This window comes from Haplochromis burtoni, unplaced genomic scaffold, assembly GCF_018398535.1.
Source record: "Haplochromis burtoni strain Fernald_Lab_line unplaced genomic scaffold, NCSU_Asbu1 Contig_14, whole genome shotgun sequence".
NCBI classification, from domain to species: domain Eukaryota; kingdom Metazoa; phylum Chordata; class Actinopteri; order Cichliformes; family Cichlidae; genus Haplochromis; species Haplochromis burtoni.
Window position 1 is genome coordinate 4,503,773 of NW_024582375.1, and position 17,371 is coordinate 4,521,143.

Below are 17,371 nucleotides of genomic sequence, written 5' to 3' on the forward strand. Positions count from 1 at the left end.
AAAGACAAAATATTGAAGTGACACATCTTTGCTGTGGACATTTGTGACATGTTTGTTTTTCTTATGGGGCACCGTATGCTTTCACATGTTTGGGAAAACTAATGTAAAAGCTAATGCTAAAGATGATGGAAGTCAAGCGCTGAATAATCTCCAAATAACTGAAAGGTTGTGAAATTGCTTTATGGCTTTGTGCTATATTTAAGCATATACTCTGCTGGGAATGAACTGATTCATGCAAAACAAATTATAATTTCAAACATGACTTCATGTCTGAGAAATTACTGGTCTGCAGGAGGTGAATATAATTCAATGACTGCTGCAGGGGGTGTCTCTCTGCTTGCTTTTGTTAGCTTCATATGCATGACTTTGGCATGTGTGCACGTGCACACAAAATTGTGGTTTTGTAGCAATGGTCATATGTCATTGTGCAGCTCAAAAGTTTGTTTGAATGCCTAACCCGTGCATGCCCACAGGACAGCCTGCAACAACACAGACTGCCAGTCCGAGGAAGAGCAGAAGGAGGAGACAGTGGTGGAGAGGAGGTCCAGTCTCAGTGAGCTGGGCAGCAAACTCACCTCACTCATTCTGCCCCTTAAGACGTTAGTCCAACTAAATGCCCACCGCTACCGTACGGTAGCACTACTGTCTGCCAACAAACCAAGAGACTGACACATGGTGAAAGAGTTGATCATTTGGCTGTGCTCAGGTTCCAGTAGTTGTAACCTGAACGTCTTGTGATATCAGAGTTCATAAGTGGCATATTAATGTTTTTATTTTAGAATGGAATAACCGCTTCATTGCCACTTATGAACTTTCACTAGTTACTGAAATTTTGTTATGATATGCAATATCTCTATACAATCAATCAATAGTCATGTAACATTTTGGCATTAATGATGATATCAATTTTAAGACACCATCCCCATTTATGCTATTTGGTCAACACTGCCCTGCTGCTGTGTATAATGATAACAGAGGCCTGGGTCAAAGTATCATTAATACCAGAAATGTAATGTGTCTTTAACATCTGATGTTCACATCCTTTTGTTTCAAAACTTTGAGGACGTTGTGGGACCCAAGTGATGAAACTCTTTCATGATGTAGCTCTGTGCTGGACTAGCTTCTATGCTCAACGGGCTCAGAGGCTTTTGTTTGAAATTCATCATTTCCTTCAGCTGGAGACTTTGTGTGTTTTTGTTTGTTTTGGATGTGTTCTTTTTAATGCATGCTTTTTTATGTGTTGTGTTATGACTTGTTTCTGCATTTTTTTTTGATTCAACGTGATAACCAGTCCAAGTTCTCCAGGCTTGCTTTTGTCATCTACTAACATGCTCGGCCACCTGTTGTATGTGCAAACCTTGGCCTGTTCCTTTGTTTTCGTGAGGTGACAGATTATGCAAACTATGCAGATCAGGTGTTGTTCTGAACTATCCTTTCCTCTTTTCCTCCCTTTACATCTCTCAGGAATCAGGATGAGCTCTTTGTAATGCTGTAAGTGTGTTGGGAGAAAATACAAAGTGGGAAGTGATTGTGGATTCTGACTTTGTCTAAGGGGGGAAAACACTATTAATGCATGCAAAAGGCCTATGTTTATCTGGAAGGAGTGCCAATCAAAGGCCACTTACGACCTTGCACGGACTCTCAATGATGCCAAAGTAAATTGAAGCAGCATTCCTGCTGTTGACAGATCTCAGGCCAAAATTATCTGTTGCCTTTGCCTGATAAGCTAATGCTGAAATCCAGCTCAGTACCAACTGCTATTAACAACTGCTGACATCTTTCTATGCTAACAGTGATGTGTATGGTTGTGCTTTGATGCAGTTATAAGATGGGTGGTTTAATGCACTTAACTGCATTTAAATTGTAATTTTAGCCAAGTCACAGCTAATTTACTGCCTGCTGTAATTAAGTTACCACAAATGACCAACAGATTTTACTGTGTTCATGACAGTGTCCTGAAATAAGCTAACTACGTCACAAGTATTTTTGGTAACTTAAGTCTTTCGCTTTATCTTTTTAACATTTTATCTTTTTTTTTTCCCCGTATTAACCATGTCTTACCTAGTTCGTGTCATAACGTTATTTTGTTTTCTTTAGGCCTAGCCCTTCATCCAGCCCTACATCTACAGAACCAGGAGCGGCCCAGTCTCTGTCCCATAGTTTAACCAGTTCCCGGACGGCAGCAGCAGTAGCCAGAGGTGGCAGGGGTCTTTGGCTTTGGCTAGCCATGATGGTGCTCCTAGCGGGTAGGCTCCTTTTGTTACCATTACTGGTTTAAACCTAGGAGAACCACTCCATTGACTGTATATAAAGGACAGACCGTGACATATTCCACTCGTTTGTCATGCCACCACCTTGAAGTCTCAACGTTGATGCTTTGGCAACCCCTAAGTTGTGTAATAATGGTAAAGTTATTTTGGCAAATAAACTCCTTTATTGAGGGCCTAAGCATGCTTGGAAATTCATGAAACTTTACATACCTGTTGATAGTTGGTCTAATTGCAAAATCTTCCTCCAGCTGCGTTTTTAATATCGCCCCCTGTTCAGTTTTTCTGAAAATGTGCCATCAAAATCAAAACTGCCATATATGCATTTGACACCAATATTGTACTTTGTTCTTGATACCGTGCGTTTTAAATCTTTACCTAGTATTTTTCAGATAAATTGCATCAAGGTACCCAGCAATAGCACAGCTGTAACATTCAAGTAAAACATCAATAATTCAGAGATTGTTATCCATGCAGAAGTGGGGGTGTTTTCTTAATTAAACAAAGGATTCTTATTGTTATCATTGTTTATTTGCATAGGTCTCCTGGCACTGCTGGCCAGCCTGGTGATGCAGCCAGCCGTAGACGCAGCCCCTGTAGGGACCGGGGACTCCTGGATGACCATCCAGCAGCTGCTGTGGCCCTACACAGGGCTCCGGTACAATGGCCAGCCCCCTGTCTAGTCGAAGTCCTGAGGGTCGATGGTGCTAGTGCCCATCAGCCCTCCAGAGATATTTATTGCACTGGGAGAGCAGAGGCTGTTGGGATGTTTACTGTGCCTGCAAATTCCTATAAGACTTGCATCGACAGCACAGGCCTGGCCTCAGGAATAGTTAACCCCATAGAGGAGTTTATGCATCACATTATGTTTGCTAAATAAGATTATCTGTGTGTATGCATGTGTGATAGTGCTGCTCAGCTGTTCAGTGAGCTGCTCCACCTGTGGCTTTTTAAACACATTTTATGTACTTGAGGATGCAGGAGAATACCAGCATTTTTAATGGAATTTTACCTCATCGGTTGCTGAGGACAGTTTATAACTTAACTCTTTAAACACTGGTAATAAAACTCTTAAGTGTTTATGAAGTCTATATTTATGAGTTTGCTAGTTTTGAGTGGAAAATGTGATTATGAGTTTTAACTTGTATTTCTGCATTATTACAGTTTCAACACAAACGTTTTTGTTTTGTTTTTTGTTTTTTGTTTTTTGTTATTTGTATTTTCCATCTTCAAGTTTTTGCTGTGGTTGCCACAACTTCATACACTTTTGTATGTTCCAAAGGAGATGCGTGGATCTTTTCACAAATAAAGTAGCCAATTCTACAATAGAAGATGTGTGTTATGTGCATCCAAGTGTACATTTCAAATTCAGCTCTCTCGTTGTTGTATTTAGTCGTGCATTTTTAAGTTTATTTCACTGGGATTATGAATACATCAGGGGCCTTGTGGCACAAAGCAGGCTCTGCACTGTGTCGACAAACAAATGATGGGAATTTCTGGTCCGAGCGACGCCATCAGGACTCATGGTGTCCTGAAGCAAGTGGATGAAGGTGGAGTGAAACTCGCTGCCAGGATAATGATCTGGAGAAAAAGCTTCACTTGTTTCTGTGATCGCCAGCTTTCGACTCCTCTGAGCTCCCAGAAGGTACAGACTCCATGAGTCCTTGGGCACGGGGGAGGGATTGTGGTGCTCACACACCTGGCAAAGAGAGTTTTGCAAGTTGATGTAACATTAAAGCATATTAAATGTTAGCCAATTTCATCTCTGTTCTGTCTGCTCAAATATGGTCAGTAACCTTTTGGTGAGAATCAGGTAGTCACAAGTTAATATCACTTTTGCTTCTTGGTTTCGTGTTCTATAAAAAGCCTACTGTTTTACCTTTTTCATAGCTCTGGCTGCGTAAAGGTTGATGTTAAGAGAACCCAGGTGGTAGTCTGCTTTAATCTAGAGCTGCACTAGAGAGAATGGTAATTGGAGACTGCAGCCAAACCACAATTGTTGCAACTGTGTGCCGTGTCCTTGACTTTGAAATGGCTGCTTCAGAGACCGGGTCCAGGTCTGAGACCACATGCGGGGGGAGGGTGAATTGACAATTACATAAAATCGGGTTTTCAATAATACCACAATTACCTGTGGTAGCTCTCAAATCTACTGCTGTCTGCATCAGACGTGATTCTATAGCAGAGCCTGGGGCAGACTTATTGCCGGTGAACTGCACAGAACAGTGCAAACTTGTAGCTCAAAAATCAGCGAGTAATGTACAAACAAAGTAACAGAGTGTAAGCGCAGCTTTTACACAGGTTTTTAAAGTTTCTCTCTGAAAACAGAAAGCAATTCAGATAAACGAGACCGGGCCGAAGGAGACTCAATATGTTTGTTTGCCGTCTGTGTTAATGTGCTGTTACTCTGCTACATGTGTAAATGCATGCATCTGTCTGAGCTTCTCTGCAGTGTGTGAAACTGAATTGGTGTTATGCAACAGAGCTGCTGTCACACATCCTGCAGTTAGAAACTGAAGGCATCGCTCAACAAATGTTACGCACACAATTTGTGGTGCAGCTGGTAAGACCAGCTAGACTTCTCAATTAAAAGGTAAACTCTAACCTGACCTTCATTCGCTTCATGATTCTGTAAAACGTGTTCACTTATCAATTCTCAAATTGAAAGTCTGCTGTTGGTCTTAGTAAATGGAAGAAGATGCCTCCTCCTCTACATGGAGTTTTAGGGTTAAAAAAAGAAAAATAATGGTAATGAGAGAGAGTAAAGTGAGGTGAATGTTATCTCTATGTACCATAAAGTGGCACAGCTGGCCAAGTAGCACTAAGTAGACACAGGATTTAATTCTGGTAATTTAAAATATTTGAATTGCGTTTGCCAGTTTCTCGAGTAGAGAGGATAACACTGTTCATACTGCATATTAAACTAACACAGTCCCCAAACAGCTGCATTTTGACAGAGATGTTATGTAAATGCATCTATTAAGGAAGTAAAAGAAAGAAACCTTAAAATTTCCTGTCTTTGCACACTGCTGAGAAAACATTTCTAAAGAGATGTTTCAAATCTCTAAAACCCTGAATACTGAAACCTGCTCTGCCCATTATAATAAAAATGATAGGTTGCCAAAACAAGACACATCCTTGTATGCATCATTTGTCCAACATCTCCCCCGCCTCCCTCCGATGCTTCTTTGAGTTCTGCTGTTTAATTAAATCCCAGTGTTACTGCACAGCAGGAATACACGAGGCTCGGCTCTAAACACTCAGAGGACTGAGTAAAGAATGACAGGACGGAGCCAAAGTTATGTCTCGCTCTCCACTTTGAGCCAATCGTGTGTGTTAATTATGCAATCGTTCTGAAAATATGTCCACCTCCCATTCTAAATAACTAAACACGTTTTTTAGTTTTAAAATTCAGCACAGTTTATGTAAAATTTTCTGGCACAAACTTTAGTAATTCACGTTTTCTTGGTTCATTATTTGATCAGGTAGCAGAGTCGTGCTAATTGGTACAGACTGACTCCAGTTGATTACAGCATGTTTGCATTTGTAAAGTGGATGGCGATTAATCGCAAACCTTCACCAATCTCTTTGAGAGGGATTGCAGTCGGTCCGAATCAGGCAGAGACAGGTTACCTCCCACCTGGCAACATGCTGAATCTCCTTGCAACCAAAAGTGGTCCCCACAACTTCTTGCAGTCATTCCCAGGTAGCAAAAATATTTTCAGCACAATCACTCACCAGCCACAGTTTTTTCTCCTGCTCGCACAGAGGTAGCCGTTCTATTTTTACTCTAGTGTGACTGAGGCCTTAAGTAGATAATGGAGTAAAATACTACATTGCATAAAGTGTATCTATGTGTGAGAGAGTACCTGCATGACCAGATGCTCAGCTCCACATTTAGCATTCCACTTGCTCCACGAGAATGCACAGGCAGAGGAAAAGAGGGCCATCTGTTCGTAGGCAGCGTGCTCTGTGAGTGGGTCCTGAAGAGGACAGAAACCCCACAGATCATTTCGTAATTCTTAATACTGCAAAAACACAATTAAATTGCTGTTTAAAACTACATATCAGGACCGCTTCAGGCAGCCCTGTGTAAATGCAGAAAAACATATTTTTCTTATGATTTCATGGGACACTTACATGCACTGTGTAATACAAACTTTGGTTCAAACCTTTTAACTTAATGCTACTATCAGGTGAAAATCTCACCAAGTCACACGCTAACTGACATTTCCGTCTGTAGTCATTTATATTTGGTGTAGGGCTGTCAATGCTAACGCTAACGCAGTCATTGCAAATAACGCTATTTACTTTTTTTTAAATTATTTTTTTATTTATTTATTTTTTTATTTTTTTAGCGCAATCAACCCATCTGGAGCGCAGAATGACTCAAAATCCCTGAAATGTCTCTGTCAATGCATTTTGGGCAGTTTGTCCATTCTGCGCTCCAGATGGGTTGATTGCGTTAAAAATTTTAATCGCGTTAATCGTCATGACGCATTAACGCGTTAATGTTGACAGCCCTAATTGGTGACATGAAAAGCACTTATTCACTTCTTCAGTCAGATGAATGAAAAGATGCACAACAACTGGGGGTAGTCTGAGCTGCTTAAATAGTGGGTACCATGTGAAATATCAGCCGAACCTTGTTTTTCAATCTCCTCATTTAATTCTGAAACCCATTTGACTTCATAAAATGCATTTCAATCTTTGAAGGATTCTTATTAAGCTTCTCATATTAGCGTCTCAAATTTAGCATCTTGGTTTTTTTTGTTGCAGACCTTGGCAGTGCTGCTGACGTATTTGTGCGCGTATTCATTCACAAAGATGTTGACCCCAGCGTCGACCATGGCCTTCTGCAGGTCCGAGCCACTCATCCACTTTCCGATGAGGTGAGAGAGCCCCCCCTCTTGCTCTGATTGCAGCATACATTTATTATCCTATCAGTGACACAGATGCACAAATTGTAACAGTTAAGCCACATCTCCTGTTTATTTCCTGCGTCTTGCGTCCACAGTGCTCTTGCCGTCTTACCTGAATAGTGATGCTGATGTTTATGAACGCCCCGTTGACAGTGTAGAGAGCAGAGTCCTGGCCCAGTGGCCGGAGCTCCCAGCTCTGAAAAGGAAGGTTGGCGTAGGTTTTCTGCATCAGCGCAAACGCTTGGAAGGAGTCCATCTTGAAAGAGATTTTGGCCTCAGACTCATCATAGGAGATGTCGGTGATACCATCCATCCTCCACTGCTTACCTTTGGGAGTAGACAGTTTCAATATCTTTGACTTTGTGGGATCTTTCAGATGTATTTCAGAGTGTGGCATACCTGCAGCATCCCAGCGAGCCACTTGTGGAGCTTCCAAGAAGACAACAGAGTCGGGCAGTGTCACAGACACCCCAATAAGAGGACAGGGGAGAGCCTCGTGGCCATCCAAACCAGACTTCTCAGCCTGATAAGAGAAGACCTGCATACCTGTCCTCAACACCTACAAACAAAAACAGGCATGCACTTTGAGTACAAGTGAGGCTTGATCTCATGCTAGCTGGAAGACCCTTATCTCTTCACCTGCACAAATTTCCAGCCATGGGCATATTGAATTTGAGGTGGGAGGTGAAACGCATCATAGTAGAATACTCCACCCAGAGGTGTGTACTCCATCAAGTCTACCACCTGGGCAACAGGGTTGATCACTGTGTGCTCCTCCGGGGGACCAATCGGATCCCTGACTGGTGAACAGACAGACAGAACTGTCATTAAGGCTTTTAGAAGAACCGCTGGTTAATTTGTCTGTGGAAATAAACACATTCTTTCTAAGCTAAGTTTACAATAATCACTGACATAGAGTTAGTTGTGACATAGTGTGATATGTATTTCAAATCAAATCAAATCACTTTTATTGTCACATCACATGTGCAGGCACACTGGCACAGCACATGCGAGTGAAATTCTTGTGTGCGAGCCCCACAAGCAACAGAGATGGTTTTTAAAACAAGTTTAGTTTATGTGCTTGCTTTTTATTTAAAGACCATCTTACCATCAAGTGCCTCCATCTGTGTTTGGACGTGGCTCACTTGGCTCTCTTCAGGCTCTGGACTGCTGCTCCTTGACCACAGACTGGCTGCACTCTGTGAGATGTGCATTCTATAGGAAGGAAAAGAACCCAGTAAATGAAGGAACCCACAACAGAAGCTGAGTCTTTCATCTTACCTCCCTCTCGCCTAACCTTTGGGTGTACTGCATCGCCGGGTAGACCCTGTTGCTGAGTGTGTGTGTTCTCAGATGAGTCATCCTGGCTAATGAAGATAGGTGGTCATACCGGGTGTGGAGGATGCGCACAGCAATGTCACTCACAGCCAGCTGCTTGGGAAGCTCAAAGCTGAGGCCTGCCTCACTGAAGCTGACACTCTTAAACCTGGATGGACCAGGTAGAAACACAAAGAGGAATAAAACATCAGCCTGTGTACCTACAGGCAATATTTATACAAGTCTGTGTTTAGGTACTGTCCACAAATTTCATCTTCATCATAAGGCACAGCTACAAATGATTGACTTTCTTTAATGTTGGAATGATGTTCATTTCTAGCACCATATTTCTATTTTTGGATAGGCAGCATCAGAAGGAAAATGTGGGAGCCAGCGACATTTGGCAGATCATGGTGGTGGTCCCCCTGTTCAAAAGGGGTTTCAGGAGTTCGTGGACAATTAGCCCATTGCTGCTGGATGAGATGATGAGGCGTTTCTGGCATGTCCTACTAGAAGGATACCCTGGGCTGACCTAGAACATGCTGAAAAGATGTCTCTAGTGTCTCTCTGCTGGCTTGGAAATGCCTCAGTGTCCCCCCAGATGAACTGGAGGAGTTGGCAAGGGTCTGGCTGTCTCTGTTTAGACTGCTGCCCCTGCAACCCAAACCTAGATAAGCAGCAGAAGATGGGTGGACAGACGGACAGTTGGTCTGTCTGTCTAACCACTGTCTGGCTTCCTTCCCGCTCACTTAAACCAACTTTCTTCTGAATGGCTGCTAAAGAGAAGGTTGAGCTTCTGTGCTCACTCCTAGAACTGAAGAGTCTGAAGTGTGAGCGTTGACTCAGAGATTCCTTACACATACACTGATTTCACCATGTGAAACTTTAATATGAGCATCCACCACTGTAACAGTGGATATATAACAGAATGAAATTCTAAGATGACAGCTTTATGAACAAACCTTGGAATCTTATTGAGGTTGGCCCAGAGACATAGTGTAATGTTGTCATCTTTGATCACAGTCTGCATGTTGCCTGTCTCAGTGCTGACGTTTTCACTGGCACTCTGAAACCATGGACACGCAGGGTTTTGGACTTATTGCTATATTGTTACTATAAATCAAACTGCATCCTGATGTGTTATCATAGGAATAATCAGGTATCTTGTACCTTAAGGATCTCTTCAGTAGCAAGGTGGTGTTTTGAGTGAATTAGCTCCTGCAAATTTATGAGAACCTTCTGGTACTTCTGGCCCTCCTGGGGATCTGTAACATCTTTGAGGAAATCTTCCAACTCATCTACCAGCTGTAAGAACAGATTTGTTATGTTAGAACACACAGCAGATAACTCACTTGAAGACAAGGCTTTAGTTACCTCTATTTTTAATAGCTCAAAGAGCTACTTTTGTCCTGTGCTTAATTTTTCATCCTGATCATTATCACTTAATTATTGCCAGTTAACATAAAGAAAATTGTTGCTGGTTATTATCTGATAATAGGGAAATAAAATAACCTTACTGTCATTGATCAACAAACACATACAGACCTGCAGAGCAAGATTACACTGCTGGAGCACAAGCATGATGTTGACCTCAGGGTCATCTCTCCATAAACTCATGTATGTATTCATCTCTTTCTGTACTGCTGGGTCTGGTGCACCGTCGCAACGCATGTATCGCTCCCACTGGACACAAAGCATACACTGCCAGAAATCCATCAGGGAAAAAGAAAATGTCCATATCTACTGGACAGAATGCTTGTGGACCCACACCTTGGCTGTCTCCACAGCTTCAGTTTTCCATTTGGTTACTGCAGTATGATTCTCCTCCAGTAGATGGTGCAGTTCCTTCAACTCGGCCTCTCTGCGCTCTAGGTCCTGTCAGAGAAAGACATCCAAGCACACAAAGCATTCCCAAGTACTCTTCTGTGTATGTACATTTCTTCTTTTATGCTTCATTTAGGGTTAATATTAAACTGGGCTCTTACCTTTAGCTCAAGCCTTTCCACTTCCTTCTGCTTTCTCTCTCTTTCCACTCTCTCCTGTTCTTCTCTTTCTGCCCTGATCCGGGCTTCCTCTACAATGTACATGTTACAGATACAGTGCTAACAGAGAACACATCCACCAACAAGCGCCTATCTCTCCTACTCATAAACAGCTACATAGAGCAGTAGATCAGTTGGGATCCCTCACTTCCTGATACCCTGAACAGTTTCTTCTCCAGATTGACAACACTAATGGAGGTCCAACCGTTGCTCCCCTTCAACTAGAGGAGCAGCATCAGCCCCTGATCCTGCAGCTCCACTAAGTGACTTGTTCTCTGAAGAGAACTAACACTAACAAAGCTGCAAAACCGGAAAAGATGTCAGGGAGGACATGTGCTGACCAGCTGGCTGGGGTCTTTTTGGACATTTTCAATCTGTCTCTGCAACTTTATACTATCCCTGTCTGCCTTAGGTCCTCCATCATTGTGCCTGTGCCAAAAAAAAAATCAGCTGTGGCCTGCCTAAATGATTACTGCCTAGTCGCACTGACCCCAGTCATCATGAAGTTCTTTGAGAGGATCCTCCAAAGACACATTAAGCAGCTAACAGACCTCAATTCAGTATAAGCTGGCAGACTGCAAAGGAAGGCCAGCCATATTGCTGCTGACCCCACTCACCCGGGACACAAACTGTTCATACCTTTGCCATCTAGGAAATGGTATAGATACATAAAGACCACTACCACCCGGCTGAGGGACAGCTATTTTTCCAAGAGCCACCACTGAAAGCCATCCGTCCACCTGCCCTTCCCCATGGACCACCTGCACGAACACTCACATCCAGTCACTTTACTCTAAAGACTGCTAAAGGCTTCTGCATTTATCTTTTTTTAAGTAAATCTTATTTATCTTTTCTACATTTTCTTTATTACCGAGAGCACCATTGCAATTTTTGTTACGTTCTAGCAACATAATGACAATGAACAAATCTTGAGAGAAGCTCAAAAAGTGTAACAGATTCATTTTTTTAAAAGTCAATTTCCCTTTAAAGTCTCAGTGCCAGAAACGCCACCTACACTGGAGGTTTAAATGAAGAGAGACCGCTCACCTTCCTCTCGAAGTCTCCTCTCCTCCTCCTCTTGCTGCCGCTTTGTCCTCTGAGCCTTGGACACCTTACCGGCCTTCTTCTGTGGCATCAGAGCATTGCAAGTGTAGTTTAACAGTGACAGTTCAGTGTGTACCTACTAGCAAATGGATATATTGCTGAAGAGAACGAAGCAGCGAGAAAGAGAGTAAGGAAGCTTCCTGTGTGTATCTTGAGCTGAGTTCTGTGTCTAATTGTCAAAGACAGACGATGTACTGACTGCCTGTTGCTCATACCTGTTGTTTCTTGGGGAGCTTTCATTCACAGGGAAAAAAAGACAGAGAGAAAGTTACAGAATGTCATGTTTCAAAACAGAAATTCAAGAAACTATGTATCTATCTATATCTATATACACTATAGATAGATATAGAGAGGTGGGGAGTAACTAAATACAAATATTTTGTTACAGTACTTATGTAGAAAATCCAGGTACTTTACTTAATTATTTATTTTTCTGACACCCTTTTACTTTTACTGCCTACATTTCCAGAAGTAGTGCAGGTGACCTTTTGTGTTAGTGGAACTTCATAATCTAGCTAGCGCTAAGTGGCAGGTAATTTCAAATTCAACATTTCTATCAGCTAAAACACAGACTGTTTATTTACGGTTTTATTTCACAGGGAGAGAAAAGACTGTGAAATAACTTCACACTTAAGCTGATGATGTTTAGATTAATTCACTGAACTTTATACTGTCTACTGTAAAGACAATCTAATGAGTAGAGGAGTGGTGTCTGTGTCAGTGTAGAGGATGGACATCACCCAGGACATCTTGCGAAAACTGCTGACATCTTGCTAAATTCAGTTGTGTAAATTCACAAAGAGCAGCAGGTCAGCTGATCACAGCATGTACACAAATAAAATCTACTGAATCTCACATTAGACATTATTATGAGGTGTAATTCTTTTCCCTTTGCTGAGCCACTCCACAGATCTTAGTGTCCCCCACCTGCTGAATCTCACTTTAAAATGAGAACAATCAAGAGTTAATGTTTAAATGTGGAGGCAACAGAAAACCGCTTCTTCTTTTTTTTTTTAAATATTCCTGTCCACTGCATTGGGTCCTATATAACACATTCAAACTGGGCATATTCACTGGGATTATAATTTATGTTATTGTATTAATTTAGATTATTGTATTTATGTTATCATGTACTAATAGTATAATGATATTATATTAATATAGTAAAAGGTTCCGTTTCCTTGTTAGAATTGTCCTACAAAGAGCTACTTTCTTTCTTGGAGTACATTTCAGAGCCTGTACTTTTCCTCTTTTGAGTAAAACAGTTTCTTCAGTGCTTCAACTATTGGTGGAGCATTTTTTTAACCCAGGTATCTTTACTACTTAGTTGTTCTACTTAAGTAAAGAAAGTCTGTACTTTTGCCACCTCTGTATATAAAGAGAGAGAGAGAGAGAGAAAGTGTCGAAGTTAAGAACTACGAAACTGTATTTCGTACAGTAAACTAATAGGATACTACGTAATTGCGCTAACTGATAGCCTGTAATCACATAGACCTTTAAAAATAATATTTAAGCTGGTCTATTATAAGGAAATAATAGAGGGGAAAAACCCTCACCATGTTCGTCCGCGCGTCTGGGTAACCGTGGCAACCTACACGCATGCGTACTTGCTGTTTTTATTTGCGACAGAACGAAACGACGTGCGACAACGTGCACTACGGAGTTGTCCCTTACATTTATAGGTAAGGACGCAAGGAAAAGACATTTTTCTCTTCATTGGCGTACATAATATAACACGTGTAAATGTCGATTTGTTGCGCTTGGCATAAATGCAGTGCTCTACATGGTAATTCGTAAGCTAGCTGCTAAGCTAAACTTAATTTTGTGTAATGGTTTCTGTGTGCTCTCTCTCCTGACCTTCCCTTTCTCCTCTTCTCGTTTCAAAAGTGTGAAAGGCCATGGCCAACCCTTTAAAAACTGAAGTTATCAGGCTGTACAAAAATGTAAGTAAACTGGTGTTAAGAGAAACAACGCTGGGTGGTGTGCAATGCTGCAGAGCTTTAAAAATGTGTCTCTCCTCTCCAAACAAGCTCCTGTATCTCGGCCGTGAATACCCTCAGGGAGCAGCGTACTTCAAACAGCGCCTGAAGTCAGCATTCATGAAGCATAAAGACGTGACCGACCCGGAGAAGATCAAACAGCTGGTGGCCCGGGGGGATCATGTCATTAAGGAGCTAGAAGCTCTGTATTTCCTCCGAAAATATCGGGCCATGAAAAAAAGATACTATGAACCCGAAAAATAATGGCACACGCTGATAGCGCCAAGTGGTTTTCCTGGATTATAGTGTGGTAATCGGTTATTTCGGATTCACAAACACCTTTTAACACCTACCGGGTCCAAAACGAAGAACAGAATTTACAACAGCTCCTTTATTAAACTCAACTAAGGTTGCCTCTGAAAGGGAAATAAAATCCTCATCTCTGGGTGTTGCAAAGCGATCATCACTGTCATTGATATTTTGTACCTAAGGCCACTCTTTCAATTTCATATACTGTATGTAAGCCCAGAATATGTTTTATGCATTCTTTGTCCCATTGTCACATTTTAGTGTATTTAAAACAAATGCTGCACCAGATGAGTTACCCAGTGTTTACACCAAGGTGTCCAAATTGTAACATTGATCATTTGTACAAGAGGTTGTGTACTTTTTCTTTTCTTTTTTTAAAGCAGCTGTCTTTCTGTCTACCGACTGAAGCTTCTTTAATGTAATATGTGAGTTTTAGAATGTATTTCAGTGTATATATTTGTAAATACATGCTCACGTTTTTTGAGAAATAAGTGTACATGGGAATGGATTCATGTGCTGTTACACAAAAGGCAAACATAAATGTTACAGATTTCTTAGAGTGGTGTCTCGTGTCATAATAAACCACAAACACAGCTTAGTGTTACTTATCCCTGCTATTACAATCAACCTAAACCCTGCAGATCTAGTGTCAGTCTGCATGGATTCTGAAGAAGGAAGTTTTCATGAAACTATGAAATCCTATGACGCAGTACTTGGCATGATTCAATAGGTTGTAGACCCACCTTTAGCAGCAATAACTTGAAATAATGTTTTCTTGAGGACTTATTCAGTCTCTCACATTCCTGTGGAGGAATCTTGGCTCTTTCTCTTTTCAGTGTTGCTTCGGTTTATTGAGGTTTGCAGTTATTTGTTCATGCAGAGCTCTGCTAAGATCCTGCTGCAGTGTTTTAATTGAGCTGATGTCTAGACCTTGACTGGACCATTGCAACACCTGTCTCTTCTTTTTAGGCCATTCTGTTATAGATTCGCTGGTGTTATTTCATGACCCAATTTGGTCCAAACTTTAACTGCCGGGCACACAGAAGGTTTCATATCTTACTCTAAAATGCTTTGGTGTACAGAGGAGTTCATTGTGACTCTGAATGCAAGGTGCCCGGGTCCTGTAGCTGGAAAACGAGCCCAAATCATGACCACTGGCTTGACAATTGTCATGAGGTGGTTGTGTTGAAGTGCTATGTTTTACTTTTTGCAAAATGCGGAGCTGCTGTGTTTCTGAAGGACAATGGTCACGTCGTCTTGTGACATTTGAGTTAATAAACCGAAGCTAAAAAAACTTTATGACTCATATTAAATAGCATCAAAACTACCTAGAATGTATTCATTGCCTGTTTGTGTGGATTGTATCCTGTGGATGTTTCAGCAAAGTCTGCGTTGCCCTCCTGGTCAGAGAAATTCAAACATTCCAGAAAGAGAGGAACACTTATGTTTGAACTATTCAGACTATTCCTTCCACAGCATGTCTTTCATCCTGTCTTCCTTCTCTCACCCCAACCGGTCACAGCAGATGGCCCCGCCCCTCCCTGAGCCTGGTTCTGCTGGAGGTTTCTTCCTGTTAAAAGGGAGTTTTTCCTTCCCTCTGTTGCCAAAGTGCTTGCTCATAGGGGGTCATATGACTGTTGGGTTTTTCTCTGTATGTATTATTGTAGGATCTACCTTACAATATAAAGCGCCTTGAGGTGACTGTTGCTGTGATTTGGCGCTATATAAATAAAATTGAATTGAATTGAAATGTTTATCATGTGGCTTTTTATTAATAACGTGTTAATCTAAACAATACAAACAGAAATCATCATTGTACACAAGTAGATATTTGAGAGAAGTGCTTTCTACTTTTTGCTGAATCACTGGAAAAATAAAAACATTATTTTCTCGCTGACAACTCAGTTCCTTTGGTCTAATTTCTTATGAAGTAAGGTGATTACAATCCTGGATTTGAGCATTGCAGCAGCTCTGTCTTCAGCTGTATCGGTCGTTAAAAAGATGAGACACGGATGTCGTTGTCAATTTTCCCATGTGCAGGTTTCTTGATTCCATCCTCCTTGTTTGGGAGACCAACATTGTCTGTTCCTCCCATGACCTAAGGAAGGAAAAGTAAAAGGCAGAATTGAGCGCCTGTCTTCAGTCTGTTGCTTTTGATACCTTTGCTCTTCAGCACGTACCCCATCTTTGACACATTTGAACAGGTGATAAGAAAGAGTGTCTTCTTTCATTAGCATAAGTCTCGGGTCCACCGTCTCCCTCAATCCCCCTGAAATGATAAGTGGAAGAACAAATACAAAAAGTCCTTATGAAACAATAAGAAAATGAGATCACAGATCCAATGGCAAAATCTTTTCTTTTTTTCTTACCTGTCAAGAGACTGATGATTATTCCAACAATAATAGCTGTTAAACCTCCAATGACAATGAAATAAAGGTAGGATGGAGAGTGCCACTGAACTGCATGTCTGGTGGTGAGAGAAATTAGTTTTTTCTCATATGCCCTTTATTTATATTATAGGAAAGCTCGGTCATCCCATCTCACCAGGCAACATTATATTAATTGATCTAACACAGACTGAACCACACTTACATGTCATCAGTATTCTGTCCTGGGGTTGTGGTAAAAAGACTTGGTTCTGTTGGCAGTGGGGTAATCCAGTTGAGACTGCCACCAGAAGTAAAGTTACAACCCTCAGTGCTCAGCGAGAGAGGTCGGGTCATCTCAGGAGGAGAAGGGGATATCAATTCTCCAATGGTCACAGACACAGCTGCAGCCAAACCTGCCACGAGGCCCCATAGGCCTCCCTGTGGACAAATATAAGGAGCTTCATGAAATATATATTACATAGACCAACAGTCAAAAATGTTTGTCAGAGTCGAGTGTCACTCAACGCTCAGGCTCATTTTTCAATATTATTTTCAGTTTGACAGCAGAACTATGTAAGCGAAAACGGATGATTTCTGAATTCATTTACACAGTTCCAAATCACAACAAAACTTGGTTGGAGGCACTTTATATTGTAAGGTAAAGGCCCTACAATCCAGAGAGATGGATTATAACTAGATGATGAATAATAACTAATGATTTGTTACAGAGTGGTGGTGTGTAACCACAGAGAGTGGAAGTGGAAATGCTCAACCAGCAAGCCCCCATCAACGCTGCGCAACCAAGAGACGGCTCAGCACCTGATCCAATCTTAACAATAAGCTCAAAAAGCTCAATCTCAACAAATTATAAAATCCTGCAAGTTGGTTCCACTGAACAGGGTCAATTGATGGGGTTTTACAGCTATGCAGTAAAAACAAACAAACAAAAATAAAAAAATAAAAAAATATAAAGATTATAGTTGGTTTTTAAAGTTATTTGGTAATTGGTTTTTCTTTCATGCCGTTAACATTTTTTAAACATTGAACATTAATAAGGGTGGC

General features: G+C 41.3%; 4 protein-coding genes across 16 annotated transcripts in view; 2 read left to right on the plus strand and 2 right to left on the minus strand.

Moving 5' to 3' along the window:
• Positions 1-3,595, plus strand: part of lrmp (lymphoid-restricted membrane protein) — a 30,458-nt gene extending 26,863 nt beyond the window's left edge. For 5 of the 10 annotated variants that reach the window (XM_005915747.3, XM_005915746.3, XM_042218008.1 and 2 more), the window contains 4 exons: positions 474-599; positions 1,465-1,491; positions 2,098-2,246; positions 2,808-3,595. In XM_005915747.3, coding sequence (XP_005915809.1) covers positions 474-599; positions 1,465-1,491; positions 2,098-2,246; positions 2,808-2,950 — 445 coding nt within the window. In that variant the 3' untranslated portion in view covers positions 2,951-3,595. Of the gene's footprint in view, positions 1-473; positions 600-1,464; positions 1,492-2,097; positions 2,247-2,807 lie in introns of those variants that run through there. The other 5 variants (XM_042218010.1, XM_005915754.3, XM_005915750.3 and 2 more) reach the window with 4 other exon arrangements.
• Positions 3,596-3,678: 83 nt separating this feature from the next.
• Positions 3,679-13,317, minus strand: dnai7 (dynein axonemal intermediate chain 7). 3 transcript variants are annotated; one of them, XM_042218018.1, is made up of 16 exons: positions 13,209-13,317; positions 11,868-11,885; positions 11,596-11,671; positions 10,492-10,580; positions 10,277-10,381; positions 10,052-10,189; positions 9,677-9,811; positions 9,469-9,572; positions 8,487-8,675; positions 8,298-8,404; positions 7,829-7,989; positions 7,589-7,748; positions 7,302-7,516; positions 7,049-7,207; positions 6,137-6,250; positions 3,679-3,966 (listed from the first exon to the last, which is right to left on the minus strand). In XM_042218018.1, the coding sequence occupies exons 1-16, from the start codon at positions 13,251-13,253 to the stop codon at positions 3,691-3,693; spliced, it is 2,091 nt and encodes a 696-aa protein (XP_042073952.1). In that variant the 5' UTR covers positions 13,254-13,317; the 3' UTR covers positions 3,679-3,690. The 3 variants fall into 3 exon arrangements, with proteins under 3 accessions (XP_042073952.1, XP_005915807.1, XP_014185384.1); XM_005915745.3 differs by having other exon boundaries at positions 11,596-11,674; positions 13,209-13,316; XM_014329898.2 differs by having other exon boundaries at positions 11,596-11,750; positions 13,209-13,231.
• On the plus strand, positions 13,227-14,534 carry lyrm5a (LYR motif containing 5a). 2 transcript variants are annotated; one of them, XM_005915743.3, is made up of 3 exons: positions 13,227-13,334; positions 13,540-13,595; positions 13,683-14,534. In XM_005915743.3, the coding sequence occupies exons 2-3, from the start codon at positions 13,551-13,553 to the stop codon at positions 13,893-13,895; spliced, it is 258 nt and encodes an 85-aa protein (XP_005915805.1). In that variant the 5' UTR covers positions 13,227-13,334; positions 13,540-13,550; the 3' UTR covers positions 13,896-14,534. The 2 variants fall into 2 exon arrangements, with proteins under 2 accessions (XP_005915805.1, XP_005915806.1); XM_005915744.3 differs by having other exon boundaries at positions 13,322-13,438.
• A 1,150-nt stretch (positions 14,535-15,684) lies between these two features.
• Positions 15,685-17,371, minus strand: part of LOC102309153 (sodium-coupled monocarboxylate transporter 1) — a 2,802-nt gene continuing 1,115 nt past the window's right edge. The window contains exons 4-7 of the mRNA XM_005915762.3: positions 16,533-16,747; positions 16,310-16,407; positions 16,121-16,209; positions 15,685-16,038 (exon numbers count right to left, since the gene is read on the minus strand). Of these exons, the coding sequence (XP_005915824.3) occupies positions 15,934-16,038; positions 16,121-16,209; positions 16,310-16,407; positions 16,533-16,747 (507 nt within the window). The 3' untranslated portion in view covers positions 15,685-15,933. The remainder of the gene's footprint in view (positions 16,039-16,120; positions 16,210-16,309; positions 16,408-16,532; positions 16,748-17,371) is intronic.

Excerpts from the sequence above, each read along its gene's own strand:
- dnai7 (XM_005915745.3), bottom strand. The coding sequence starts at position 13,253 with ATGCGTGTAGGTTGCCACGGTTACCCAGACGCGCGGACGAACATG. Across the intron at positions 7,749-7,828 it reads ATGGCTGGAAATTTGTGCAG|GTGTTGAGGACAGGTATGCA; the intron begins GTGAAGAGATAA and ends TTTTGTTTGTAG. Across the intron at positions 7,517-7,588 it reads GGCTCGCTGGGATGCTGCAG|GTAAGCAGTGGAGGATGGAT; the intron begins GTATGCCACACT and ends CTACTCCCAAAG.
- lyrm5a (XM_005915743.3), top strand. The coding sequence starts at position 13,551 with ATGGCCAACCCTTTAAAAACTGAAGTTATCAGGCTGTACAAAAAT. Across the intron at positions 13,596-13,682 it reads TTATCAGGCTGTACAAAAAT|CTCCTGTATCTCGGCCGTGA; the intron begins GTAAGTAAACTG and ends TCTCCAAACAAG.